The 21597-nt window shown below is 41.7% G+C and overlaps 1 protein-coding gene across 6 annotated transcripts in view; it reads left to right on the plus strand.

Moving 5' to 3' along the window:
* The window catches only part of LOC133610462 (protocadherin-15-like), a 345402-nt gene that overhangs the window by 169490 nt on the left and 154315 nt on the right, over nucleotides 1–21597 (plus strand). For all 6 annotated transcript variants that reach the window (XR_009815878.1, XR_009815880.1, XR_009815879.1 and 3 more), the window contains 6 exons: nucleotides 1904–1997; nucleotides 10819–10947; nucleotides 20350–20469; nucleotides 20544–20729; nucleotides 20841–21077; nucleotides 21170–21286. Coding sequence is in view for 3 of the 6 variants with exons in the window: in XM_061966744.2 (XP_061822728.1) it covers nucleotides 1904–1997; nucleotides 10819–10947; nucleotides 20350–20469; nucleotides 20544–20729; nucleotides 20841–21077; nucleotides 21170–21286 (883 nt within the window). In the remaining 3 variants the exon portion in view is untranslated. The remainder of the gene's footprint in view (nucleotides 1–1903; nucleotides 1998–10818; nucleotides 10948–20349; nucleotides 20470–20543; nucleotides 20730–20840; nucleotides 21078–21169; nucleotides 21287–21597) is intronic.

Consider the following 21597-nt stretch of genomic DNA (forward strand, 5'->3'; position numbering starts at 1 on the left):
GGGAAACAGTCTATTTACATTTCTACAGGGTGTGTAGCAACTCAGGGAATTCTAGTGTGACTGAAAGAAATAGGCAGATGCAAATAGGAAGTGACACCAGGGGTAAAAAAAAAAAAGAAATCATGGCCCTCATGTCAGACAGCTAGGAAGCACACAGACAGGATTTAAAGGTGTAAAAGCAGAATGAAATAATATACATTCAGCAGTAAAAAAATAAAAAATAAAAAGTCCTGAAACAAGCACTTTAAAGAGCTTTCATCTCCATGTTGGAGGAATATTGGAAGGCTTTTGGTACAACTACTCCCGTCGATTTTGAGCAGGGTTATTATAGCGCCACTATAAAGGCGAGCTGACTCGTGCTTTCATGCGACGACATTACGCCCTGCAGCTCACGTTAACGCAAACTTGCAAAATAGTCTTTTTTTGCGTTGGCCCACTTTGCAACTCTTGGGTTCTACCCAAAATATATTCACGAGGAAGTTGCATCAGTATGTATTACGTCAGTGTGTACACTGTAAAGAAACTGTCAAAGAAACTACGCTCAAATGTTTCGACACGATTGGACTGGAAGGAAGTTGCCGGTTGTATCAAGTCGGATGGAAGAAGACCAATAAAGAAACTGAAAGCGGAACATTATTGCTTGTAGAAGGATTTCATGTATAGTGTCAAATATTTTGGCTGGTTTTGACTGGGCACACATCTCACTTATGCTTCTTAGATGTTCTCCAAAGACAAATAACACCTATGGTTGACTTGTTAAAGCCTATGCAGTATAACCATAGAATCACACAATACTGCATATTCCAGTGTTTTTCAACCACTGTGCCGCGGCACACTAGTGTGTCGTGAGATATTTTCTGGTGTGCCGTGGGAAACTATGCAACTTCACCTAATTGGCCCAAAAATGTTATTTGCAAATCAATAATTATAATCTGCAAATAATATGCCGTTGTCTAGTGCAGTGTTTTTCAACCACTGTGCCGCGGCGTGAGATACAGTTTGGTGTGCCGTGGGAGATGATCTAATTTGAAATATTTGGGTTAAAACATTTTTTGCAAACCAGTAATTATAGTCTGGAAATGATGTGTTGTTGTTGAGTGTCTAGAGCTCGGCAGTGTAACCGTGTAATACTCTTCCATATCAGTAGGTGGCAGCCGGTAGCTAATTGCTTTGTAAATGCAGGTGAAAAGGTGTCTTATGCTTAAACCAAAAATAAACAAAAGGTGAGTGCCCCTAAGAAAAGGCATTGAAGCTAAGGGAAGGCTATGCAGAATGAAAGTAAAACTGAACTGGCTACAAAGTAAACAAAAACAGAATGCTGGACGACAGCAAAGACTTACTGTGGAGCAAAGACGGCGTCCACAATGTACATCCGAACATGACATGACAATCAACAATGTCCCCACAAAGAAGGATAAAAACAACTGAAATATTCTTGATTGCTATAACAAAGTAGATGCGGGAAATATAAGATATGAAACTGCTACAGGAAAATACCAACAAAAGAGAAAAAGCCACCAAAATAGGAGCGCAAGACAAGAACTAAAACACTACACACAGGAAAACAGCAAAAAACTCCAAATAAGTCAGGGTGTGATGTGACAGTACACCTACTTTGAGACAAGAGCTATAGTGATGCATGCTTGGTTATGCTTTAAAGTCATATCCAACAATTGCAACAATGACTTTTAACTGTCAACTGAGTTTATGATTTCTGCTGGTGGTGTGCCTCCGGATTTTTTCAACGCAAAAAATGTGCCTTTGCTCAAAAAAGGTTGAAAAACACTGGCATATTCTACAGTAGTTCCCCCATATCTCTTTCAACTTTTCACTTATGTGCTATATTTACCCATTGCCCAGGGATTAACAGCGTCTGTCTTCTCTCTTTTTTTTTTATTTTCAGTTCTGGGTATCTGGTTCTGAATAAACCTCTGGACAGGGAGACTCAGGACTATTATACCCTGGTTGTCACAGCCTCAGACGAGCGACCAGATGGGGTAAGAACAACAGCAGCTGTGCCTTTCTGAGAGTAGAATAACAGTGGATGCATTTGCTTAGATATCTTTCAATAATCAAAATCATCTAAGACTGTTGTTTTGGTTTGATAATTGTAAATGCTCTAATTATAAGGGGTGGGTTTATTTGCCAAGACAACTGGAAATGTTATCTTACTACACACTAGGGTTGTACGTTTTTTTTAGTATAGTACCTTGATACTAATGAATCATATTCGGTACTATACCGCCTCTGAAAAAGACCGGTCCCCTACACCCCCGCACCCTTGTCATCGTCATGTCGTGTCATTGCTGGTTTACGAGCAGACGAGCATGTTTGGTAGCGCACAATCACGGAGTACTTACAGGCAGACACAGTGTGTAGACCAAAAAGGGAGAACGGACGCATTTTGGCTTAAAAACTAACGATAAAGGTGAAGCTATAACACTGAAACGCCCACTGGAGGAGGTGCTTTAAGACATGGCTATGATCTAGCCGCAGTCGGCAGTGTTTTAGCTACTTCTAAATCACTTCTAATTGTCGCCTCCATGGCGACAAATAAAGTAAGTTCCTTACAAGTATCATCCCTGCAGGACGAGGAATAGCTAAACATGCTTCACTACATACCGTAGCTCATCGGCATCAAAATGTAAACAAACGCCATTGGTGGATCTACACCTAACATCCTCTGTAATGATACCAAGTACAGGAGCGTATCTAGTCGATACTACTATGTTTACGTCAATATTTTTTTGGCATCACATCTTCTTTCGTTTTTTTTAAATGTATATTATGTTTATAAACTCAGGAAATATGTCTCTGGACACATGAGGACTTTGAATATGACTAATGTATGATCCTGTTGTTACGATCCGCTGCCCGGATCATAGTTTGTTTATGTTTGAGTCACATGTGTTTTCAGCACCTTGAGTTTCGTTTATTTCTGTTGCCATGACGGCAGATTGTATACACCTGCCTCTGGTTAGTGTCCGGGACGCGCACCTGTTGCCCGGGCGCTAATCAGAGGGCTATTTAGTCTTTGCCCTGGCCTCACTCGGTCTGGCTTCCTAGTTTGTTCTTACACAACTGATGACGACAACTTTGATTCCCGCTAGCTTTTCACGCTATGCCATTTTGCCTGCTAGCTCCCACGCTAGTCCTTTTGTTTTGCCTTTTGTGCTACGTGCATGTCTTTTTGTTATTCACCATATGATTTATATTTAAAATAAATCATTTTCCTACCTGCAAGCTGTGTCCGAAGCCGTCTGCATCCTTGGGAGAACCACATCCGCATCACTATGCAACCACGTCGTTTCAGTAGGAAGCCAGCAAATAACAATTCTCCCGCGGCAGCCATTGAGGAGTTTGACGAAGGTACGTGGGAGGTGTTGCGAGCAATGGAAGCGGAAACTCTTCGCTATTCCCCCTCGGAGCGCCAGGACCTGATATGGGGTCCCAACGGAAAGCTGGTCCCAATCCACTCCGTTTGGCCCGAGGACATCGCCACACCCCCGCAGTACGGGACGCGTCAGCGAAGACGGAAGCCGGCCAGAAGGTCTTCCCCTCGCTGTCAAGACGCGCCGCTCCTGCAAACTCCTCCCCCGGACCGAAGCAAGCTACATGCAGCTCAAGCTCCCCATCCTCAGACGTTTGGCAACCCAATCGACCACTTTGCCAAACATTTCTCCGATTGGGCTGTCAGTCACATGGACATTTCCAACAATGACGTCATTTCATTGGCGCCCCCCGAAGAGGTAACTCCGCCCACTCCCGATGACGTCATTGAGCAAGAATTTTTTTTTCCATCATCTGCTTCTTTCTGTCAGCCAATTCCAAATAACTTGTATTCTAAGATAAAACATTATCAGGACATTTTTGTTAAGTTCAAGTCTAGTCAGTCACATTCTGATTTTCAAGCCCCGCCCCCAATTATTTTGGCCCCACCCCCTATAGCTCAAGCTCCGCCCACTCCTCTGTTTTCTCCCTCCTGGTCGTCCCTACAGTCCCATGATATTGGGAAGACTAACAGTCAATTTGGACAATTTAAAGAGGAGGAGTATACCCCCCTCCATACCTCCTTCCACCCACCCTTGAAGACGGTTCCAAACCGCAAAGAGCGCGTCTGGTATCCGCGTCTTGAGGGGGGGGCTAGTACTGGGAACTGTGCTAGTGCGGTGGCACAACTTCGGCGTGCTAAGCCGCAACCTCCTGCACGGCCACCGCCACCAGTTTTTCGGCGTGCTAAGCCGCAACCCCCTGCACGGCCACCGCCACCAGTCTTTCGGCGTGCTAAGCCGCAACCCCCTGCACGGCCACCGCCACCAGTCTTTCGGCGTGCTAAGCCGCAACCTCCTGCACGGCCACCGCCACCAGTCTTTCGGCGTGCTAAGCCGCAACCTCCTGCACGGCCACCGCCACCAGTCCTTTGGCCTGCTAAGCCACAACCGCCAGCTAGGCCACCTCCAGCTGCACCTCGGCTAGCACCTGTTCCTGCACCTCGGCTGACACACCAAGCTTCGTCTCCCGTACCTCCACCACGCCAAGCTCCACCATGCCAAGTTCCTCGGCTGGTTCCCACACCAGCGCCGGCTCCAAGGCTGGTTCCCACACCAGCGCCGGCTCCAAGGCTGGTTCCCACACCAGCGCCGGCTCCAAGGCTGGTTCCCACACCAGCGCCGGCTCCAAGGCTGGTTCCCACACCAGCGCCGGCTCCAAGGCTGGTTCCCACACCAGCGCCGGCCCCAAGGCTGGTTCCCACACCAGCGCCGGCCCCAAGGCTGGTTCCCACACCAGCGCCGGCTCCAAGGCTGGTTCCCTCACCAGCGCCGGCTCCACGGCTGGTACCCACACCAGCGCCGGCTCCACGGCTGGTACCCACACCAGCGCCGGCTCCACGGCTGGTACCCACACCAGCGCCGGCTCCACGGCTGGTACCCACACCAGCGCCGGCTCCACGGCTGGTACCCACACCAGCGCCGGCTCCACGGCTGGTACCAGAACCTGCACCTGCCTCCACGGCGACGACGTCTCCTCCTGCCTCCGCGACGACGTCTCCTCCTGCCTCCACGGCGACGACGTCTCCTCCTGCCTCCACGGCGACGACGTCTCCTCCTGCCTCCACGGCGACGACGTCTCCTCCTGCCTCCACGGCGACGACGTCTCCTCCTGCCTCCACGGCGACGACGTCTCCTCCTGCCTCCACGGCGACGACGACTCCTCCTGCTTCCACGGCGACGTCTGCTCTCTCCTCGTCTCCGGTGGGCTTTTCCAGGACGCCGCCACCTTCCTCGCCCTCATCGTCGTCTCAGCGACCTCGAGTGGTCTGGCTGCGCAAGCGGCGCTCTCAGAGGTTTGTGTATGGACGCCAGTGGCGCAAACAGCAGCGACACCCGAGACATAGACTTGGAACTCTCAGGCTGCTGAACTTCTGGCGCCACTCACGCCCACCTTCTCGGTAGCCACGAATGTGGCCTTTCCGTGGTCGCCCGCCTCGCCTGCGGCAGCGGCGTTCCACTCGCCGCCGCCACCTGACTCTTCCCCGGTGGATTCGGGGACACGTGGCCTGGCGACCCACCACCAAATCCTCCCTCCGCCCTCCCTGGACTCTTGAACTGTTTCTTGTTTTTTGGGTTCTAGTTTTATTTCGTGTCAAGGGACGTCTGGAATCTGTCCTTTAAGGGGGGGGTACTGTTACGATCCGCTGCCCGGATCATAGTTTGTTTATGTTTGAGTCACATGTGTTTTCAGCACCTTGAGTTTCGTTTATTTCTGTTGCCATGACGGCAGATTGTATACACCTGCCTCTGGTTAGTGTCCGGGACGCGCACCTGTTGCCCGGGCGCTAATCAGAGGGCTATTTAGTCTTTGCCCTGGCCTCACTCGGTCTGGCTTCCTAGTTTGTTCTTACACAACTGATGACGACAACTTTGATTCCCGCTAGCTTTTCACGCTATGCCATTTTGCCTGCTAGCTCCCACGCTAGTCCTTTTGTTTTGCCTTTTGTGCTACGTGCATGTCTTTTTGTTATTCACCATATGATTTATATTTAAAATAAATCATTTTCCTACCTGCAAGCTGTGTCCGAAGCCGTCTGCATCCTTGGGAGAACCACATCCGCATCACTATGCGACCACGTCGTTTCACCTGTAACGACTTGGTATCGGATTGATACCCAAATTTGTGGTATCATCCAAAACTAATGTAAAGCATCTAGTATCCATCCAGTAGAAAAGTATCAAAGTATCAAAATAATAATAACCCAGCCCTGTCACTGCTGTTGTGTCCTTGGGCAAGACACTTTACTTACTTTGCCTGTAGTGCAGCCCACACTGGTGTATGAATGGGAATGAATGTTTGGTGATGGACAGGGTTCGCAAATAGAAAATGTTGTATATTGAAGCAAATTCTCCGTAACAAACAATGGAAACATAAAGAATGGCTTCCAGCCTTGACAAAACTCCATATTTGTACACTTACAACTAGGGCTGCGAATCTTTGGGTGTCCCACGTTCGATTCAATATCGATTCTTGGGGTCACGATTCGATTCAAAATCGATTTTTTTTTTTCGATTCAACGCGATTCTCGATTCAAAAACGATATTTTCCCTATTCAAAACGATTCTCTATTTATTCAATAAATAGGATTTCAGCAGGATCTACCCCAATCTGCTGACATGCAAGCAGAGTAGTAGATTTTTGTAAAAAGCTTTTATAATTGTAAAGGACAATGTTTTATCAACTGATTGCAATAATGTAAATTTGTTTTAACTATTAAATGAACCAAAAATATGACTTATTTTATCTTTGTGAAAATATTGGACACAGTGTGTTGTCAAGCTTATGAGATGCGATGCTAGTGTAAGCCACTGTGACACTATTGGCTGCAACTCTTTAGGCGCTGCCCAGCCGTCCATCACCCCTAGACCTGTGGTGCACTCACACTTTGAAATCACAAAACTCCTTAACTTTAACAGCCACGTCGCTACAATCATTAGGAACGAAAACAAATCAACTCAACCATTTCTGTTAATTTTCCCCGGTGCGCAATAGAAGGGCGGGGAGGGCAATAGGCAGTGTCGACAATGCTGTGGATACTTTCTGAATGTTTCAAACCACACATCGCATGTCCTTTGCTTTCTTTGGGCTCATATTGAGCTAGCAAAACTAGAAAAATGCTGCAAAAAGGCTAAAAACCATACAACTAGCACAGTGGCTAAAAACAGCACTGCTGTAAGAAAATTGCTGTGCACACAATGGCCGAATGAAACGTTCGTACATGGAGAAAAGGTTCGTACACCAAAGCATATTTTTTATTAGTTCTGTGTTACATAAATGAAAACATTTTTACAAAGAGGGGTTTGTTAGCATGCTAGCTGTTAGCATTCAAAAGGCGAAGCCTGAAACTCACCAAATTGTTCTCAAACACCAGGCGAGAGGTCCACATTAAGTAGCTAGTTGTGTGAAAATTCTCCATTATTCTGACTATTTTATCCTCCTCGTTTCCTCAGGAATCGACCTACTCTCTCAGTGACCCGTGCAAAGTGGCGTTTAAGGTCTGCAGGAATCCTGCAATGAGTCACGATCTTTCGTAGAGGAAATGTTGACACTTGCATAGTCAATTTACTCTCTTGGCCTTGGCAATTATTGTATTATCTTTGTGCCCCGGAGGTGTTGAAGTGCAAGAAAAGCTACAAGTTGTTTGACCATTTGTGCAGCCTGACACACTTATTATATTTCTTTCAAGTATGAATGGCATTAGGCAGAAAGTGTGGATGATTGGACTGCATGTAGCTCACATACTTTAGGCTATTAATCAGCATCGCTCTAAACGACCTAAGGTTGCTGTCTTGACGTGCATATACCACACGCACACACATTGATGTGTGTGTGTGTGTGTGTGTGTGTGTGTGTGTGTGTGTGTGTGTGTGTGTGTGTGTGTGTGTGTGTGTGTGTGTGTGTGTGTGTGTGTGTGTGTGTGTGTGTGTGTCTGACTGCAAAGTACATAATTGGCTGTTTGGCCAGTGAATCCATCATGCTGACGCTGGTTGCACAGGTTGCCGGCAAGCCGCCGCTGACCCGCTATGGGCATGAAGTGCATGGTTCAGCGAGCTGTGTTGTGGTGGATCACAGCGTGGATAAATCATCTCTCGCAGCTGTAATTTCTCACTAGCATACGCCACCCGTATAAAGCAGCAGCTCTTTCCGTACATGGGCGACTGACAATTCAGTTAAAGGGGAACTGTTTGGAATTTTGGGGGATTTTGCCTCACGTTTACAATACTTATGAGAGACAAGAAGACAACATTTTATGGGTTTTTTTGTATTATATTATGTAAAAATGTGCTCGTTGTAGGTGGCTAGCAATGCAACTAATGGGAGCAATCCATTATGCTTCTACAAAACCCAAAACCAGTGAAGTTGGCACGTAATTTGTAAATATAAATAGAATACAATGATTTGGGAATCCTTTTTAACTTATATTCAATTGAATAGACTGCAAAGACAAGATATTTAATGTTCAAACTAAGAATTTTTTATTTTTTTTTGCAAATAATCATTAACTTAGAATATAATGGCAGCAACACATTGCAAAAAAGGTGGCACAGGGGCATTTTTGCCACTGTGTTACATGGCCTTTCCTTTTAACAACACTCAGTAAATGTTTGGGAACTGAGACCATTTTTTGAAGCTTTTCAGGTGGACTTCTTTCCCATTCTTGCTTGATGTACAGCTTAAGTTGTTCAACAGTCCAGTTTCTCCGTTGTGGTATTTTAGGCTTCATATTGCACCACACATTTTCGATGGGAGACCGGTCCGGACTACAGGCAGGCCAGTCTCATACCCGCACTCTTTTACTATGAAGCCACGCTGTTGTAACACGTGGCTTGGCATTGTCTTGCTGAAATAAGCAGGGGCGTCCATGATAAAGTTGCTTTGATGGCAACATATGTTGCGCCAAACCCCGTATGTACCTTTAAGCATTAATGGCGCCTTCACAGATGTGTAAGTTACCCATGCCTTGGGCACTAATACACCCCCATACCATCACGGATGCTGGCTTTTCAACTTTGCGCCTAGAACAATCCAGATGGTTCTTTTCCTCTTTGTTCCGTAGGACACAACGTCCACAGTTTCCAAAAACAATTTGAAATGTGGACTCGTCAGACCACAGAACACTTTTCCACTTTGCATCAGTCCATTTTAGATGAGCTCGGGCCCAGCGAAGCCGGCGGCGTTTCTGGGTGTTGTTGATGAATGGCTTTGGCTTTGCATAGTAGAGTTTTAACTTGCACTTACAGATGTAGCGACAAACTGTAGTTACTGACAGTGGTTTTCTGAAGTGTTCCTGAGCCCATGTGGTGATATCCTTTACACACTGATGTCGGTTTTTGATGCAGTACCGCCTGAGGGGTCCAAGGTCACGGGCATTCAATGTTGCCTGCAGTGATTTCTCCAGATTCTCTGAACCTTTTGATGATATTACAGACCTTAGATGGTGAAATCCCTAAATTCCTTGCAATAGCTTGTTGAGAAATGTTGTTCTTAAACTGTTGGACAATTTGCTCACGCATTTGTTCACAAAGTGGTGACCCTCGCCCCATCCTTGTTTGTGAATGACTGAGCATTTCATGGAAGCTGCTTTTATACCCAGTCATGGCACCCACCTGTTCCCAATTAGCCTTAGACTTAGACAAACTTTAATGATCCACAAGGGAAATTGTTCCAGCCTGTTCACCTGTGGGATTTTCCAAATAAGTGTTTGATGAGCATTCCCTAAACTTTCTCAGTCTTTTTTGCCACTTGTGCCAGCTTTCTTGAAACATGTTGCAGGCATCAAATTCCAAATTATCTAATATTTGCAAAAAATAAAGTTTTCCAGTTCGAACCTTAAGTATCTTGTCCAGGACGGTGTGGCAAGGTTGGGAGAGTGGCCGTGCCAGCAACCTGAGGGTTCTTGGTTCGATCCCCAGCTTCTACCAACCTAGTCACGTCCGTTGTATCCTTGAGCAAGACACTTCACCCTTGCTCCTGATGGGTCGTGGTTAGCGCCTTGCATGGCAGCTCCCGCCATCAGTGTGTGAATGTGTGTGTGAATGGGTGAATGTGGAAATAGTGTCAAAGCGCTTTGAGTACCTTGAAGGTAGACAAGCGCTATACAATTATAACCCATTTACCATTTGTCTTTGCAGTCTATTCAACTGAATATAGGTTGAAAAGGATATGCAAATCATTGTATTCTGTTTTTAATTACGATATACACAATGTGCCAACTTCACTGGTTTTGGGTTTTGTAGAATGAAAATATGAAATCAATAAAAATCTAATGTTAACAGTTTATCTCTGTGTATTTTTTTTTTACCAAAAATAATGTTTTTTTAATAACACATGCCTTTAGTCACCTTTTAGTCACGGCTGTATTCATTTAGGTAGTAGTTGATTTAAAAATGTGTTTTATTCTTTGCTTCTGCATCTCAGCCCAGCTTTTCTGATCACCCCCTTAAAACGCAAATTTTCTTCCCAACCATGCACCTTAAACAAAAATGATATTTTTTTTATTTATAATGAGGGATGCGTGCAAAGTAGTGGTGGCGTGAAAGCGGTTCATTTTAGTGTGAGCAGCTGTCACGCCGGCACAAAAGGGAATGGACCGCGAGGGTTTTAGTGGCAGCAATTAGTAAGCAAAATGGGCCTTCAGACAGCACCGTGGCACTTTATATTCATTTATCTCCATATACAACACGACTACGGAGATTTGTAAAGGATTCATGTTTTCTGACAAGACCATAAACGTACCGCCACATCTGTGTGTGTTTGTGTGTTTAGACCTCCACCGCCACGGTGAACATTGTGGTGACAGATGTTAACGACAACGACCCGCTGTTCGATCCCTCGCTGCCGGTGAACCTTACTGTCACCGAAGAACAGGATCAGGCGTACGTCGGGCGCGTCAAGGTAAGAACCAGCACGCTTGCAATGCACAACTAGCACGTAGAATGGGCAAAATGATGTTCTCCAAGTGCACATAAGTTGTGTATGTGCCACACGAGATAAGGTCAGAATGACACGTTATTCCTCTCATGTCTCCTCCCACACAAGGAGTTCTGGTACTCCTAAGTAATTAGACTCAGCTGCTACTTTTTACAGCAGCAAAACTCTCCCTTAATTAGCCATGCACCTATGATGTTAGCTCGAAATGTGAGGAGTGTGCTCTTGTACATTCAAAGTACTTATTTTTTTATAATACATGTCCATGACTTCATAATTAGCGTCCCTTCTGCAGGTTTTATAGCACACCAGCTCATCATGTCTGTAAGGAAGGAGATTTTTCCTTCATGACATGAAAACATGCACCGTCAATAGTAGAGATGTCAAATAATGGCTTTTTTGCCGATATTCCAATATTGTCCAACTCTTAATTACCGATTCCAACCGATACCGATATATACAGTCGTGGAATTAACACATTATTATGCCTAATTTTGTTGTGATGCCCCGCTGGATGCATTAAACAATGTAACAAGGTTTTCCAAAATAAATCAACTCAAGTTATGGAAAAAAATGCCAACATGGCACTGCCATATTTATTATTGAATTTACAAAGTGCATTACTTTTTTTTAACATGCCTCAAAACAGCAGCTTGGAATTTGGGACATGCTCTCCCTGAGAGAGCATGAGGAGGTTGAGTTGGGCGGGGAAGCGGGGGGGTAAATTGTAGCGTCCCGGAAGAGTTAGTGCTGCAAGGGGTTCTGGGTATTTATTCTGTTGTGTTTATGTTGTGTTACGGTGCGGATGTTCTCCCGAAATGTGTTTGTCATTCTTGTTTGGTGTGGGTTCACAGTGTGCCGCATATTTGTAACAGTGTTAAAGTTGTTTATACGGCCACCCTCAGTGTGACCTGTATTGCTGTTGACCAAGTATGCATTGCATTCAGTTGTGTGTGTGAAAAGTCATAGATATTGTGTGACTGGGCCGGCACGCAAAGGCAGTGCCTTTAAGGTTTATTGGCGCTCTGTACGTCTCCTTACGTCCGCGTACTCAGCGGCGTTTTTAAAAGTCATACATTTTACTTTTTGAAACCGATACCGATAATTTGGAAACCGATATTTATCGGCTGATAATATAATATATATAACACACTTTCACTAAAAAGTGGATCATACAAATGAGACGATACATTTTTTTTTCTCACGCTTGGTGCTCATAAATGAATTATATTTATATAGCGCTTTTCTCTAGTGACTCAAAACGCTTTTACATAGTGAAACCCAATATCTAAGTTACATTTAAACCAGTGTGGGTGGCACTGGGAGCAGGTGGGTAAAGTGTCTTGCCCAAGGACACAACGGTAGTGACTAGGATGGCGGAAGTAGGGATCGAACCTGTAACCCTCAAGTTGCTGGCACGGCCACTCTACCAACCGAGCTATACCGCCCCATAAACAGGTTCTAGGGACACATATTTCTGTTAGAACATCACTAAAACATCCATTTTGCATAATGGATGAGCTTTACGGCATAATATTGTAATGTTGTGGTGGGAAATGTGAGGCAAAACTATCTGAATTTTGCAGGAGATATGTTTTATGCATGTTAAATACATAATCACGCTTCTGAACACACTAAAGAGGACCTATGATGAATTTCGTCTTGTCTGACTTGTAAATGTCATTAGAATTTTGGATACTACTGTTAAACAATGCCAACGTGTCAAATCATCAGGTTGATGCATTTTGTTGTGAGCTTGCATGCAGTTTGGATGCCTTTGTTTGCGAGGTTGTGCAGGCTCGCTATGTTGTGAGGTCACAGCGAGGTGGACGTACTTATTTAGACATTAAATAAAGCTCTCAGCCACAGGGCGGTAGCTCCTCCCCCTGCTTCATGCTATAAGGGGCAGCATAGCTTGGTTGGTAGAGTGGCCGTGCCAGCAACTTGAGGGTTCCAGGTTCGATTCCCACTTACGGCATCCTAGTCACTGCCGTTGTGTCCTTGGGCAAGACACTTTACCCACCTGCTGCCAGTGCCACCCACACTGGTTTAAATGTAACTTAGATATTGGGTTTCACTTAGGGATGTCCGATAATGGCTTTTTGCCGATATCCGTTATTCCGATATTGTCCAAATCTTAATTACCGATACTGATATCAACCGATACCGATATCAACCGATACCGATACATACAGTCGTGGAATTAACACATTATTATACATAATTTGGACAACCAGGTATGGTGAAGATAAGGTCCTTTTAAAAAAACAAAAAACAAAAAAAAAACAAGATAAATAAATTAAAAACATTTTCTTGAATACAAAAGAAAGTAAAACAATATAAAAACAGTTACATAGAAACTAGTAATTAATGAAAATTAGTAAAATTAACTGTTAAAGGTTAGTACTATTAGTGGACTAGCAGCATGCACAATCATGTGTGCTTACGGACTGTATCCCTTGCAGACTGTATTGATATATATTGATAGAAAATGTAGGAACCAGAATATTAATAACAGAAAGAAACAACCCTTTTGTGTGAATGAGTGTGAATGAGTGTAAATGGGGGAGGAAGGTTTTTTGGGTTAGTGTACTAATTGTAAGTGTATCTTGTGTTTTTTATGTTGATTTAATAAAAAAAAAAAAAAAAATAAAAAAAACGATACCGATAATAATAATAAAAAAAACGATTCCGATAATTTCCGATATTACATTTTAAAGCATTTATCGGACATCTCTAGTTTCACTATGTAAAGCGCTTTGAGTCACTAGAGAAAAGTGCTATATGAATATAATACCCTTCATAAGAAAATACAAGACACACACAAAACACAGGATAAAGTATTATTTTCATCTAATCTTGGCATAATAACACTGACATGCAGTGACACAAATGCTGCTAAAAGCAGCTTTTTTTCTAGTCTAAATTAGGGATGTCCGATAATGGCTTTTTGCCGATATCCGATGTTCCGATATTGTCCAAGTCTTTAATTGTCGATACCGATATTAACCGATATATACAGTCGTGGAATTGACACATTATTATGCCTAATTTGGACAACCAGGTATGGTGAAGATAAGGTACTTTTAAAAAAAAATTAATAAAATAAGATAAATAATTTAAAAACATTTTCTTGAATACAAAAGAAAGTAAAACTATATAAAAACAGTTACATAGAAACTAGTAATTAATGAAAATTAGTAAAATTAACTGTTAAATGTTAGTACTATTAGTGGACCAGCAGCACGCACAATCATGTGTGCTTACGGACTGTATCCCTTGCAGACTGTATTGATATATATTGATATATAATGTAGGAACCAGAATATTAATAACAGAAAGAAACAACTCTTTTGTGTGAATGAGTGTAAATGGGGGAGGAAGGTTTTTTGGGTTAGTGTACTAATTATAAGTGTATCTTGTGTTTTTTATGTTGATTTAATTAAAAAACAAACAAACAAAAACGATACCAATAATAAAAAAAACGATACCGATAATTTTCGATATTACATTTTAACGCATTTATCCGATATTATCTGACATCTCTAGTCTAAATTGATAGTGTGCAGGTGTACCTGATGTTGTGACCAGGTGAATCTTTATAATGTTAGTGAAGTTTATTTTTGACCATGTCAGGAAAAAAATAGCTGTGATGACTTTAATATATATTTAAACAGTGGAGGGGTTTCATTTGCGATCTGGGAAAGCCTTCAGAATCAAACGTCTTGCAGGCAAACTTAAGAAAATGGGTTCTAAAAGTGATAGTGGAGGAAAATGTACACACAAGCATACCCAATATTATCTGGACCACAAAGAAGTGTTTTAAATGCAGATTAAAATCATCAGTTTCCTTTTAGGTGTACCTAATGTACAACATAAAGCCATACACACACGCTGTATTTATTTCCAAGCACTCGTATTACAGTCCTTGTACGCCAACTTAAAGAGATGACATGAATTCCCAGAGCATGGCTGTGCGAGGTGCGACTTCGGGCCTGATTCCAAACTGAGGTCGGCACCTCTACTTATTAAACATATTTCCAGAAGAATGAATGGACCTGACCTTGGTGTGCTGATGCTGCTACTACTGTAAGGCAGAGGAGGGTGGAAAATATGAAAAAAAAGCAATCTGAACCACAGAAATGGTTCTACTGTGGCTATTATTATATATATACTGTACTCGTATAAAACTTGGTTTTAATTATTTCAAACATGCCTACCAAATTACATTAAGGAAAACTGACACATAGGGCTGCAACAATTCATTGACTAAATTAATTAATTTGATTATTGAAAAGCTATGATTATAATTTGCCGCTTCGAATAATCACCTATAACATAATATAAATTGATAAAATCCAGACGGCATGGAGTGCCCGAAGCTTTAAATACGTGCACCTAGTTTCCACACGACCGCTGCAATAGAGCGCACATGAGAGCGGCAGAGTGTGGGAGCGATGATCGATGTGGCAGCGAACAAGGGGAAGTTTTTTTTTTTTTTTTATGTTTTTTTTTTTTTTTTACGCAGACATGCTAAAAGTGCTATTTTAATTTTGATGACGTGGATTTAATATGGAAAAAAATAATGAATGTTATGACGAGCAGAAACATCTTGTATATTTCAACTATTTTCCCTGAGGCTACAAAGTATGTTTTATCCGATTACTCGATTAACTGGAGCTAATTAACAGACGACTCCATTAGTAAAATAATTGATAGCTGTATACTATCTATGTATACTAGTATTACGAATTATACCTGTATATTTTACAAAGTATTTGAGACAATGCTGCCACACCGATAGACTTAGACAAACTTTATTGATCCACAAGGGAAATTGTTCCACATAGTAGCTCAGTTACAAAGGATGGAAAGGGTAAGGTTGGAAAGGATAATGCAGGTATAAAGTAGACAAAAAATGTACCATAGTAGCAATATAACATATATGTAATATTTACATATTACATATACAATATATAATATATACTGATACATTATATTATATTATTTTGTATATAATATATACAATATATAACAAATCCCAATTACAATGTACAATACCATGTACAATGTTTTTTTTTCCCTGGACTTTGCTTTCAATGAAAAAAGAATCCTCAACAGTATTGCCAGCGATCGGGTCCGTTTGACTTGAGCCTCGGCCACACTCTGCATCACCCGGGGCAACACGCGTTCATGTCAGCAGCGTGGCGAGTTGCAATTAAGGTGATTCTATCAAATCAACAACGCGAGGGAAATGGATGCACTTGAAAACATTTCTGCCCGAATTTAAGCTTTGTACAAATAGATATGTTCCAAGTTGCAACGGTGGTATGAAAAAAAGCGTGGAGAAAGCTGCCACAAATAATTAACCCGTAATATGAGCTTCCCAGTCACAAATACTTTGTTTTACTCTGCTCAAGCACTGCCACATCACATGTATACACAATCTGTAAGGGTGTTATTAATATGTAGTTAAAAAAATAAATGAATAAATACAGGAGTGAAAACATGACAAACAGTACTTAAATTATTAGTGCGTAAAAAAAATTATATATATATATATATATATATATATATATATATATATATATATATATATATATATATATATATATATATATATATATATACATATATACATATACATATACATAAGTTAAAGTTAAAGTCCCAATGATTGTCACACACACTATTTGATGTGGTGAAATTTGTCCTCTGCAATTGACCCATCCCCATGTTCACCCCCTGGGAGGTGAGGGGAGCAGTGAGCAGCAGCAGTGGCCGCGCCCGGAAATCATTTTGGTGATTTAACCCCCAATTCCAACCCTTGATGCTGAGTGCCAAGCAGGGAGGTAATGGGTCCCATTTTTATAGCCTTTGGTATGACTTGGCCGGGGTTTGAACTCACAAACTACCGATCTCAGGGCGGACACTTTAACCACATATATATTATATATATAGTACAGGCCAAAGGTTTGGACACACCTTCTCATTCAATGTGTTTTCTTTATTTTCATGACTATTTACATTGTAGATTGTCACTGAATGCATCAAAACTATGAATGAACACATGTGGAGTTATGTACTCAACAAAAAAAGGTGAGATAACTGAAAACACGTTTTATATTCTAGTTTCTTCTAAATAGCCACCCTTTGCTCTGATTACTTTTTTGCACATTCTTGGCATTCTCTCCATAAGCTTCAAGAGGTAGTCACCTGAACTGGTTTTCACTTCACAGGTGTGCTTGAAGCTCATGGAGAGAATGCCAAGAGTGTGCAAAGCAGTAATCAGAGCAAAGGGTGGCTATTTTGAAGAAACTAGAATATAAAACATGTTTGTTTTTTAGTTAAGTACATAACTCCACATGTGTTCATTCATAGTTTTGATGCCTAGGGTGACAATCTACAATGTAAATAGTCACAAAAATAAAGAACACGCATTGAATGAAAAGGTGTGTACAAACCTTTGGCCTGTGCTGTGTATATATACATATATATATATATATATATATATATATATATATATATATATATATATATATATATAGTGCAGATTAAGCAATTAGGCCACATCACCGGCAGCGCTTGTTAGCTGCAGTAAAAGATAGCCGCTGATTGACCCAGCTGGAGGGCTGGCTTCCTGCGGCGTGATTGTTTACTGTCACTTTGCTGCCTGCACACTTGGCTAAAACGTTGACGTTATTCCTCTAAAGTGGTTTGTCACTGATTCATGCGTTGAACAGTAAAAATGTGCAGTATGAGTTCAATGCTGTCATGGAGCTTGTCAGCATGCAGAGTAGTAAATGACTCCATGCTGCCGCAACACCTGGCTGCACGCGCTCATTTGTTGATCGCACAAATGTGACGGGCAAAATTGTTTATTTAGCAAAATACCAGAGGCTTCTGTTTACGTTGGAGGCTGTCGTAGCTTTTACGACAAGCCTTTTTGGCAGCAGAGAGATTAATCCTTTTGTTGTTTGTGGCCTTTTAACTGAGAATGTAACTATGCCGGGAGAGGCGGTGTGGCGGGCGAGATCTCTAAAAGCGTTTTAACGCCGCACTGCAGGCACGTAAGGCATGGACTTTATGGATGCCATTGCATTCATATAACAGATTGGACAGCTGTACCTTAAACATTCTTTACAGGGAATGATAACGGACCATTCATCACATTCGCACATGCTTTGCTAGATTTATCTGTAAAAGTTTGAACTCATGCAAAGTTGCTTCATTTCTCAAGATATGCAGGGCTGTTGTTTTTTTTTTGCCAAAATGAACAAATTAAGTTTCAATTACATTTATTTTAATAAAGTTTAGTTGTAAACTAATCTAATACAAACGTGAAGTACTTTGTTAAATTGTCTAAAATGCATTAATTAAAATTATATTTTATTGAATTGTTCATTTATTAAAATGTAATATAATTTATTAAATTGTCTGTTAATTTATTAAAATATGACAGTATTTTTTTTAGATAATTTATAAAGGGTGAAATATGTATTAAATTCTCCATTTATTCACTCATTGTAAGGTTAAATAATTTGATACAACGACAAGTTATTCACAAAAAGAAGCCTGAATAGAACTAGAGAATCCAGTCTTTTTGGCATTATTACTAATAACAACTTAATCTAAAATGAGTTTACAAATTGAATATGAAAGTGTCTGAGCATACTAAATATGATTTGCTAAATTGAGCCAAATTCGCAATCTGGATCAGGTTTGATTTAACTTGGTTTGACATGCAATGTTTGCATTCTGCACTCCCAGCAAAGTCCATCATTTATTTTTTAAGCTATATTTTAACCCAATGTGACTCAATGTATCTACAAAAAAAATAGAAAGATACGGACTTGAATTCAATGTATTAGAAAAAAAAAAAGAATGTTGAAAACACAATAAAATGTATCAAGAACACACAAAAAATAATTATTAAAAGTAAATGATAAATAAAAAACTCATCCCAAAATAATGTAAAAGATAGTAATTATATATACAGTACAGGCCAAAAGTTTGGACACACCTTCTCATTTCAATGTGTTTTCTCTATTTTCATGCCTATTAACATTGTAGATTGTCATGAAAATAAAGAAAACACATTGAATGAGAAGGTGTGTCCAAACTTTTGGCCTGTACTATATATATATATATATATATATATATATATATATATATATATATATGTATGTGTGGGGAAAAAATCACAAGACTATTTCATCTCTACAGGCCTGTTTCATGAGGGGGGGTACCCTCAATCATCAGGAGATTTTAATGGGAGCATTCGCATACCATGGTTTATATAGGGCACAGAGTGGGTGGGTACAGGCTGGCCTAGGGGCGTGGTGATTGGCTCATGTGTTACCTAGGAGGTGTTTCCGTCTATGGCGGCATGTTGTTACAATTTCGCTGCGCTTGTTGAGGGATGACAGGTCTGGACGGTAAATAATAAACAGTTTCTCTTTCAAGCATAGGTTGCATCTTTTATTACCACTATTGTAAGGTGTGCTGGATGCAAGAATTTGCCATGTTATTGAATATTCAACATTATTGTCTTTGAGGTCCCAAATGTGTTTGCTGAGTTCTGTGGTATTTCGCAGGTTTTTGTTCCTGAAAGAAGCCTTGTGATTGTTCCATCTGGTTTTGAATTCTCCCTCGGTTAATCCTACATATGTGTCGGATATGTTAATGTCCTTGCGTATTACCTTAGATTGGTAGACAACTGATGTTTGTAAGCACCCCCCGTTGAGAGGGAAATCAGGTTTCTTTCGACAGTTACATCCTTTGTTGGTTAATATATATATATATATATATATATATATATATATATATATATATATATATATATATATATATATACATACACACATACACACACACATAGCGGATATACTGTGTATATTGTTTCATTGTATTGAATTGTAAAAACTCAAGTAATAATAATATTGGATTAACATTTAAAAAAAAAAGCTTTTCTTAACACTCAAAGCGCTTTACAGTGAGAACTGAGAACCTATCATTCATTCATCCCACATTCACACTGTGATAGTGGTAAGCTACATTTGTTGCCACAGCTGCCCTGGTGTAGACTGACGGAAATGCGACTGCCAATTTGCGCCTACGGCCTCTCCAAGCAGTCACTCGCGGTTAAAATGGTATCCCCAGCTTGTGTAAGGCGCAAATCTAAATGGTCATAGCACTTCCTTTCTATCACATATAAGTCTATAAATGCTTCGAAAGCACATAGAAAATGTGCTGGAGCAATAGAGTAAAAACATGCTTTCATCATAAAGCAACATCACGTTTTACAAACGCATCTTTGCTCATCGTCATGGTGTATTTATCTGAACACCGTGTCCTGATGTATTCCAGGCCACCGATCCAGATCTGGGTCCGAGTGGGCAGATTTATTATCGTCTGGTTAACCATCAGCGCTTTTTTTCCATCAACGCCACTGGAGCCATCAGAACAACAGTGCCACTGGACAGAGAGGTGCATTACCTGACACTCCGTCCTCTCCAACACACAGTGTCATATTTCAAATTTGATTTCCCCTCACGCCACAGGTAAAGGGTCACTACTTTCTGATTGTGGAGGCCTGGGACGGCGCTGTGGACCCTCGGCGGTCCAGACTGACTCTGTCGGTGACGGTCCTGGACGTGGATGACAACAGCCCTGTGTTCAGCCAGCAAACCTACAATGTCAACCTACCAGAGAACAGCCCCAAAGATACTGTTATGCTACAGCTCAAGGTGCTTTTAAAATGTTGAAATACAGTATGTTTGCTGTCTAGCTTTAATATTAATGAGCTGTGTTGTGTGTGTGTGCACTATATTGTCATCGGTTTTGTTATTTTTTTGTAGGCCATCGATGCTGATCTTGACTCCAACCTCACCTACCGCATCAGGACCAACAGCTCCAATAAGGAGATCCTTCGGCTTTTCAGGGTCAACCCAATCTCGGGAGAGTTGTCCGTTCGCAAAGTTCTGGACTTCGAGGCCCTCACTGCCTCGAATTCCACGTATTCATTTATTGTGCAGGTCCTGGACAGCAAGGGCAGCATGCCTCCAGGCCTGGCCTCCGTTACTGTCACCATCACAGTGAGTTTGTTGGTACTCTGCCTCAGCTTGCATTGAAATCAAGATCGGGTGGTTGATATGGTGCACATTTGGTTGTGTTCATTACGCTGCAGGACGTAAATGACTTTGCTCCAGTCTTCAGCCAGCCAGTGTACCGTGGCTTGGTTGCGCCGAACGCCGTCAAGGGGACCATTGTAACCACGGTGACGGCCAACGACTCTGACCCCGCGGTGAGTCTCCTCCTTTTCAATCAGACCGCTGTTCTCTGGCACATTGTGCATGGGAATGATAAAAGATAATGATGCTTGTCATTCCTTCCGTGTGTGTTTCCACTTTTTTTTTAGGTTTTTTTTTGGCTCCAACGATAACATTTTCTGGTACATCGGCTGGTCTTTTAGCACCGATACTTGTTGTTGGCGAGGTTAAATCACAGTAGATGCCTCCATTTTAAGCCTTGGGGTAGTTAGGTGGCGTTAAACTCTGGTTTAGATTGTTGTTAAATGTTCAGACGTGGCTCAAAGGCGCTGCAAGCATCTGCTGA

This window comes from Nerophis lumbriciformis, linkage group LG11 (genome assembly GCF_033978685.3).
Source record: "Nerophis lumbriciformis linkage group LG11, RoL_Nlum_v2.1, whole genome shotgun sequence".
NCBI classification, from domain to species: domain Eukaryota; kingdom Metazoa; phylum Chordata; class Actinopteri; order Syngnathiformes; family Syngnathidae; genus Nerophis; species Nerophis lumbriciformis.